At 25.1% G+C, this 9,466-nt stretch overlaps 1 protein-coding gene across 2 annotated transcripts; it reads right to left on the minus strand.

Moving 5' to 3' along the window:
- Positions 1-1,538: 1,538 nt before the first annotated feature.
- On the minus strand, positions 1,539-7,368 carry LOC135925844 (DDB1- and CUL4-associated factor 7-like). Of its 2 annotated transcripts, none has more exons than XM_065461365.1 (6): positions 7,204-7,368; positions 7,062-7,163; positions 6,927-7,025; positions 4,549-4,662; positions 2,119-2,535; positions 1,539-2,044 (listed from the first exon to the last, which is right to left on the minus strand). In XM_065461365.1, the coding sequence occupies exons 1-6, from the start codon at positions 7,336-7,338 to the stop codon at positions 1,571-1,573; spliced, it is 1,341 nt and encodes a 446-aa protein (XP_065317437.1). In that variant the 5' UTR covers positions 7,339-7,368; the 3' UTR covers positions 1,539-1,570. The 2 variants fall into 2 exon arrangements, with proteins under 2 accessions (XP_065317437.1, XP_065317438.1); XM_065461366.1 differs by having other exon boundaries at positions 1,541-2,044; positions 6,927-7,021; positions 7,204-7,340.
- Between the last annotated feature and the right edge of the window lie 2,098 nt (positions 7,369-9,466).

The following is a 9,466-nucleotide window of genomic DNA, read 5'->3' on the forward strand; positions in this document are numbered from 1 at the left end:
TATATTTTAGGGAACATATGGTTAATGCTGAATTCAGCGTAAACCAGATGATAGAGAAACCCCTCACTACCATGCACTAGTTCCTGGAATAAGATAAAAAAATTTTTGGCTACCATGGAAAGATGCTGATATTCGATCTTCCCAAAACCTTAGAATAGCTATAACCTGGGGATAATATTTTCTTATAAAATTATGGCATTTTTGTTCCAATTCATTTGATTGAATCATAATTTATTATTGAATGCTTGCTAAATTTGTTAGACAACCTGTAATTTATATATCCGCTGGCTTCACTTCCAACATTCACTATTGAATATCATTGTTCTAAAGTAATTAAGTAAAAAATTTAATCAAAGTGTTTTTTTTTCAGTTATATATTTTATACAATATTTAATTTGAAATCGCAGGTCTAATGAGGAAGCTCTACCTAGATAATTTATTAAAATTCTTATATCTTGTTACCTGCTTATCGGTAACATGAAATCTTAAATCGAATTTTTTTAAACATTAAGTAGAATAAAGTGGGTGATGAGCATGTAATATAGAATAAAAATGTATAAAAAATGGGGTTGTAAAACATTTTTATTGTACATTAGTTATAGAAAAATGATTAGATTTTAAGCTCTAGTAGCTATTTTGTGCAATAGAAGGTTCCAGAGATGGAAATTAGGTAATATAATATCAAATGGCTCATTGGCCTATTTTCAATGAAAAGAAAGGGCGATGCAAAATGCAGATGTAAAAATATTACGAAAATGGGTATACCATATATGAGATATCTCTTTATTTAATATCCTCTCCTCTAGTAATTGTTTCAAAAATTTTCTATATATAATATATTAACAAAATATTTGATTGTAAAATAAATAATTTTTTGTAGTCTTTTTAAAAAACAAACTATTGATGAAATAATCGAAAAAAATATTTTTTTTGATTATCTTAGGTTTGCTCGAATAAAGGTGGTGGGTGTTTAATTATTTATTTTATAAATATAAGAGATCATATAGGGCTATGTTACCTTAAAAATACGAAATTAAATATTTGATTTAAAAAAAATAGGGTTTAAACTCTGTTTTTAAAATCAAAATAAATTAAAATGAAGGTCTAACTAAATACTACTTATGATGTTATTCTAGGTTATTGATTGATAATTATATCAAAAAATTTGACCTAAATTAGGGTTAAGAAATTTATAATTGTTTGGTTGGACATTTTACGATCATAGACTAAACAGATATAAATTGACGGAAAACCCACCAAATTCCGGATAATATTAACCAGATGCCGATTCAAAGTCCCTTCGGAAACTCGGGTCCGATTAAGTTTCTATTAAAATTTCTGCTAAATAAAGTTTAAAAATTGCCGAACCCTAATTTGAAGAATAGCAAATCATTTATTAGAAATTAGGAAAAAGAAATTTTCTATCAAATGCTAAATTAGGAATCGTATATAAAAATAACTTTACTAGTTTCATTTATTACATATAATCTGTAATTTTATAATTTAATTATATTACGAAATAAATATTTTTTTAAAACAATATTTAAATAATCCAAATAAAATTTACAATCTAAACCCTCAACATTTCTAAAATATTTCCGTAACAAATAGATATCCATTCTGGGTGAGAAATTGACCATTGTACTTGATTAATTTCCCCTATGGCGGTATAAGCTAAAATAGGAACAATGTATAAAGGTGATGCATCTTCTTTTGATTGATTAAAATGTGTGGTTTGAAAGGGAGATCCATAGTTAAGATTATTTAGCGATTTGGTTTGTATATCAGCGTTATTTTTCCGAATATCCCATATCATGGCCTGTTTATCATCGGAAACGGTGCATAAATGAGAACTCGAATGAGGGGCCCACGCAAAAGCATTAATAGAGGCTATTTCTTTACGATTTTGATCGATACAAAGGTTAGAACTGTCATTTAAATGAGTGGATGTTTCATCGATTTGAATAAGGTGATCAGAATTTTGTATAGAATACGATCTAATCGTTGCAGCAGCTGGTCGTAAAGGCATACGAATATCCAAAATCTTAAGATAAATAAAATAATTTTTAGGGTTTACAAATTGTTAATTTTATTCACTATATATATAAAGATTGTTACCAATATTTCATCCGCCCCAGAAGGTAAAACGGCTAAATAGTTAGAATCTTCTCTATTCCAGGCTAAGCGAACAAGTGAGTTTCCTTTGGGATGTTCGTAGATTATAGTAGAATGTTCTAAATGTCTAAGATCAAATATTCTGACAGAGGCATCAGCTCCCGCTGTTGCAAACATGTCCCTTCCTCCAGCACAACCACTAAACGCCAGATCAAATACCTCCTTGTCATGCGCTATTATCTGTGTTTTCATTTGAGCCGACATGTCGCATTTTATGTTATCATTAATCAAAGGGCAAGCACCACTAATTTTATAATGTTGCGCGTAAAAATGGGTTAATGGTAATTTAACATTTTTTGAATTTGATAATTTATTATTTTGACAATCCAATGGGGAAGTTTTATTAATTTCTTGACCTGTCTAACCATTGTATTTATAAAAAAATAAGAATTTAATAAAATGTTAGAGCTGTAAAAAATAAATAAATAACAAACTCCTCAAAAATGGTAACAATTTTTGTTGATTTTCAACCCATATATACTAATTACAAAATTGATAGAAGAAATCATCCATTAATATGATATAACCCACTCTTTTAGGTATAGATATTAAAAACAAAATGGGTCAAGTTCTATTGATTTTTATCGATGTTTACTATTAGATCTTTTAATATTGGGAATGAAGAAACGATCACAGGTATTTCGCAATATGTTGCTTGTGGGAGTTAGTCTACGACAAAAAACATTAGAATACAAAACTTACTCGTAATTATCGATTAAATTACAATCGTTTTAATTTATTGTAGTGTTCGATATATATTATTTCATTTCTTTCAAATTTGATTTAATATCATTTAACTCAACATTGATAAGCGCACCATTTATGAAATTCGTACACACTAGATTAAGCTTAATCTCAAAATAATTAAAAATGGCAACAAAATCTATACAAAATTCGAAGAAATTATTTTCCAATCAAACAAAATCTAACATCATACCTCACAAAATAAATAAAATGGAATTTTGGCAACAAGCAACTTATTTTTATGTTGTGTGGATATACTTTAGTTCTAATAAAAATGTAAGAATGTTCTATTTTTTGAAGGTAATATAATAGAAAAATTTGAATAATATAAAATATATAAGAATTATGTAAGATATAATGTTGTTAAATCAGCTATGCCACTCCAATATTGTAGCAAAGTTTTAGCTTCAAAAGTTGATTTGAGGCTATTTATGAATTTTTCAATTATTTTTATCATCAAAACTAGATTTTTTTATAAATTTATATCTTTTAACATTGGTACCAACTATCGTTCGAAAATTAATGACTTTAAATTAAATAGTATGTAAATAAGTCTAGTTTATGCCAATACCTCTAAACTGAAACATAAAATGAATAATTTAGGATAAAAACTATAGATAGGTGATTTAATGTTATTTTCTATCCAATTAAATTATAACTATATTAATGTTTATTCCATCATTTACAGATATATCCAAATAAACAAATAAAATCATTTATTATCTATCATGTAGATAATTATTTACAAAAAATACTAATTTACTATTCAATTTTATTTTTGAGAATATTTCCCAGTCAAATTAATTTTATAAGGTAAAATATAAATTTTATGGTTAAGAACAATCGGCACTACAGATATAATATTAGAAAATTCTGAGTATTTTATTCTCTACATCAACCAATAGGAATAATTTAAAATAATTCTTCTACATTTAACCTAGGATTTTAGAGAAGCTAAGTAGGATGTTTGGAATACTATATGATAGTTCTAATATATTTGTTTATGACAATTTTTTATTTTAAAGAAACGTTTGTAGCAAATCATCTTGAGATGAAGATCCATTCATAGATGTTGATTTATTTTTATTACAATTTTTCACCCATAAATGTTACCTGTTTTTGATATTTTCTTGTGGGAAGCTTTCTTTAACTCAAATCTTAAAATGTAGTGGGGATTTGGGTTTTTATTTGATATATAGTTCGTATAAATGTGAGAGCAGTTCTCTATATTTTTTAATGTTTTCTTGTTTGTATCAAGTAATGGCATTAATAGAGCATGTCAGAATAACATTGATCATTTTAGTTATAATAACCATATTTTTCTAATTAATAGATCTAGCAGTGTGGCAGGAAGCCCAATTTTACTAAAATGTGTAACATATTTGATGCCCTTAATGAATGATTGTGATTATAGTATTGTTGCTTAATTTAAAAATAATTTCTTGAGTTTTCATTTGTTTTTCTTTTAAAGGTTCAGAATTTTTTCTTAGTGTTAATGTTTAATTAAAATACCTTTAGTGTTATCTAGAGAAATACCTTGAAATGTTTTATAAATTATTTTAAGATTATTAGTAGCAAAAAAAATATTTTTTTTTACAAATGATATATAATAAAATAAATAAAATATACTTCAATAGACCAAATGGTGCAGGTAGTATCAATACTGGCTGTCCCAATTAAATTTGGATCTACTTCATTCCAGTCAAATGAAGTAATTGGAGCACAAAAATCAGAATCTTTATTCTTTTATAAATTTTATACATAAATGTCAATTGTAAGCAAAAAAATAAAATATTAAAAAGATATAAAACAATGTGTGTTTATATTTTTGAACATTACTTACAAAATAAATGATGATCCATTAATAAATAACATTTATTGTAATATTTGTGCATTTACAATTTTTATATAACTTAAATCTTTTTATAAAATATAATTTAATATTTTTTTCAAATGTTTCATATACAATAAATTTTATCTAGCACAAATAATACAAATTGATTTTCATAAATTCCTGATTTTTTTTTATCTAATTCAATACCTAATATATCAACTACAAAAAATTCCCATAATATCAATTCCCCCTATTTAAGTGGTGATTCTATTATTGATTCAAAAAAATTAAAATTGGATATTCCAAGAAGAAAATATAAAAACTGGAATAAGGAAAAAATAGGTATAGCAAAAAAAATATTATATGTACTGGGGAGAGTGAATAAAAATGAAGAATATTGCAAAGTATATAATGCCTTTATCGTCTATAAATAAATTAAGGCATGAAACATTTCCTGAAATCATATGAGACTCTTTGAAAGATATTGAAAAGAGAGGTAAAAAAAAGACACTTTCAATACAGAGAGAAATAATAAATTTTTTAATGGCTAATAATACATTTGCAATTAAAGATTTATATAGAAATTTTACCACCGAAATTTCCTAAAAACGAAGGAACTATAAATAAATATATTTAAAAAATAGGATGGGACAAACAGGAAAAAAAAATGATAGGAGAAACACACTGGGTGCTATCAATATATGCCAAATTTAGTCTATAAAGAATATTTTTCTTATATGAGACAGGCATAAATTTACATGTTGTGTCTGTTTACACTTGTGTATATATGACGTTATGCCAATAGTGAAGGTCCCAGCATCTAAGGGTAAAAATATAAGTATATTATGTACTATGGGATCAAAGTTGTGATACTTTATTAAATCATCAAAGGACCTTATAAGTTTATTATTTCTATATATGATAGAACTTATTAATATTATCAAATGATGCTGTTATTGTTATGGACAATGCATCAATCATAAAAGCCATCTCATTGATAGCTTTAAAGAGTGAAGAGAATATTTATCACTCTATTCACCACTGCTTAACCCAGTAGAAAATTTCCTTGGAGCATTAAAAAGCAAATATCAGTCAATCAATCAATCCCCAATATAAGACAAATCGTTTATAATGTAACATTAATTCTTAATGAATTTACTATTCCTTATAACTTTTAAAATCATTATAATAAGATGCATCAATATTTGGAGATTGGAACAACATATGAATTAAGGTAAATTTATAAGATATAATTTATATTTAAATATATTTTAAGAGAATGTAGAAATTTAGAATAAAGAAAAAAACGAAAATTAAAATATCAAATTTTTAAAAATTATAATATATTTTTTACATCTGTTTTGTTATATATTATATATTGGATCATCATTCATTTTTTAAGCATTATGATACATATTGTTTTATTTTTTTTAATGTTTTTTGCAAATATACTATTAAACCCTGTATAATAATCATAATGTTTTCAAGTAAAAATATTTTATTATCCCTTGTTTTACTAATTTTTGAGCATTTTTGATAAAAGCAAACCAGCTTACGTTTTTATTAATAATTATAAATTGTTTTCCAATTTGCTAATTACTATTTTAAATGCTTTGTGTGCATCATCAATTCATTAGGTTACACTATAATAAACCCATATATATTATTTATTAAATATCAATTATGATAAAACATTTTTTGGTCAAATATTGATAATTTAGTAAGTTTTTCAAAAATTTCGCACAAAAGAGATGTAGTGTTATAAAATGACTATGTATGTTCCATTAATAACCACTGCCTCATGAATTATTTGTCTTCAGAGCATATTTTTTTAATTTATTATGATTTTAGCCTAGCCCTACAAGTTAATTTTTATTTTATAAAAGAAGCTCATATATATATATATATATTTAAATCAATAGTCAAGAAAAAAATTATATAAATATCTTATCATGTTTTTTATGCATTAAAAATCAATATATTTAAGAAAATATAAAAAAACATTAAGAAAAAAAATTAGTTAGATAATATATTTTAATACAAAAGGATATTAAATTAATATAACATTCTTATTTTCTAGTTTTCTTTCCTTTATTAAGATTAAATCAAATAATCAAAGTTTGCATGCAAACACATTTTATAAAGTAAAGATTTAAAAATATTTATATTTTACTGTATTAAGTAAACATTCCATCTTTACACTTTCGTTGTTAAGATTCCATATTCTTAAATAATCTCCACTGCTTGCCATCAATGATGGGTACCTACCTTGCTATAATTTATTTTAAAAAATTTCAAAATAATATACTAAATCTGGAATCCATAAAATTTTTGTAGGTGGGTAAGGATGATCAAATGTTATTTTAACATCAAATTTTGAGGTATTTTCATTTAATTCAATAATTTGAATCTTGCAAGAGAAATATTAAAATATAAGTATAGTAGTTTACTTTGTTGCAATATTCTTCGATAAAACTTCCTAGTGCCAGAGTATATAATTTAGTTGGTTTTGTATTCCACGAACATGCGTAAACATGCCAAGGTGATATATGTTTATACACCTCTTTGTATTTCTTTTCGCTCATTTAAATGATTTCATAGTGAGAATTGATAGTGTGAAGAGATCAATAATGATAAGATGCGTCAGACGTGAATTGTCATTAAAAAAATTTTATAAAAAAAACATGTCCATGAATTTTACATATAGGTGATTAGAATTTTGATAAGGGAAGGGATGGGGCGAAAGCATATATATTTTTCATGATTATTTAGGACATATTTAGGTTAACTTATAGGACATTGGCTATATTAAGTTTTTATAAAAAAATTTGGGGTTTTGAATTTTTTTTGAAATTAAAATATTTCTATAAAAGAATTTTATAATTATAGCCGTTATTTTAAAAAACTATTGACTTTTACTAATTTTTCTTTCAAATTCTTCACTAAAATGATATATTGTATATATTTTGGGCAGAGGGGGATGGGGGGGGGGGTCTGTAGGAGGAATATTATTTAGTTTAAAATGATATTTACGAGAATTGTAAAATTTGAATGGGTGATAAATTTCCCCCATTCCAAATATTGATTCTGGGGGGGGGGGGATTATTCATATATAAATAATTAAACATTTTGATATCTCCAGATTAGAAGATTAATTAACTAAGGCCTAGATAGACATGAGTCGATTCTCTGTAGAATTAGTTTTTTTTGGAACCAGCTTCTTTTTTTAATATTTTTGATAAATTTTTTTGTTTTTCATTGTTGCAAGGGGCGGGGGACTTGCAATAGCGTTGGGGTTTGATAATAATATGAGTATTTTGATAGTGTAACGATTATTTATTATTTTATGTCGTTTTATATAAAAAAAATGTATATATTATTCTATGTAATTTTATTTAAAAAAACAATGTATACATTATTTTGTGTGAAAAATTTAATATACATATGCGAATATAATTTTCTATTTACTCAAAAATGAATATACCTAATGTCCAATTTTCATGTCATTATAAAATAAGACCTTAAACATTAAAATAAAATATTGTAAAATAAAACTTACAATGATGTAACATGCCTACTAAAAATAAAAATAAAAATAATTAATAAAAAAAAACTCAAAATACCATTCAAATCTATATAATAAATGACAGTGATAACATAATTTGTGATGGGAAAGTAACTGAGATTAATGATAAAGGAGAAAGAGATCGCTTGGCATGAGAGAGAAATTAATTGTACCTCTAGAGAAATAAATATACTGGGAAAGAGAAATATTGCAATATTATAATTTGTTGTGTCCTTATTTGGAATACAATTATTATAATGGGAAGATGTCAGGGATGTGAACCCTTCGACAAAAAAAAAAGGTCCAGTCAGGGTTCGGGTACAGTAATAAAATTTAAAAGGGTTCGGGTTCAGGGAAAATAAAAAAAATGATTCAAAATAAAACTTTTTTTTCATTCATTTATTATTATACTTCAATATATACACATTCATAATTTACAGATAAAAAAATTTAAAAATGAAATAATTTATATTTCAAATGTTTTATTCAATCGCACATTCATAATATCTTCTAAAATATCATCCTTGAGATTTCCAAGTAAATTAGATGATATATATTTCAAAGGTGAAAATCCACGTACGCTTACCTTAGTTAGTTATCTTTATAATAGTAAAGTATTGATCTTGTGTCGCCGGTAAAGCCATGACGATTCTAAACAAGATATATAATTCTCGATATATTGAAGAATTTTCTTCCAGAATTTAAAAATATTTATATCTATATTTATTATCTTAACTTCCGAGAATTTGTCTATTAAAGATGCAATAGGCATTGATCCTCCTTTCTATCTGATGATAATTTGATTTTTTTCTCTCACTACAACCAGTAGGTATTATTGTTGTAGCCTCTAATATATTGCAAATAATAGAGTTTTGCATATGCCATAAATCCATAAGATGGTCTTTAGATATTTATTTTTGCTCAAAACTCAAAACTTGAATCGAGGTTCTAAATGTATAGAAATGTATACAACATTATTTTGCAAATAATGTTGCTCTCGAATTTTCATGTTTTCTAATATTTCATATGAAAAATGACTAAATTTTTTTTATATCTAATCGGCATCTAATCCAATACCATAAAATCAGATAAACATAATTGTTCTGATTTTAATCTTAATGCTGTTAATTTTAAAGAAACTAATACAC

The sequence above is a fragment of the Gordionus sp. m RMFG-2023 genome, chromosome 3 (assembly GCF_954871325.1).
Source record: "Gordionus sp. m RMFG-2023 chromosome 3, tfGorSpeb1-WG-v2, whole genome shotgun sequence".
NCBI lineage: Eukaryota > Metazoa > Nematomorpha > Gordioida > Chordodea > Parachordodidae > Gordionus > Gordionus sp. m RMFG-2023.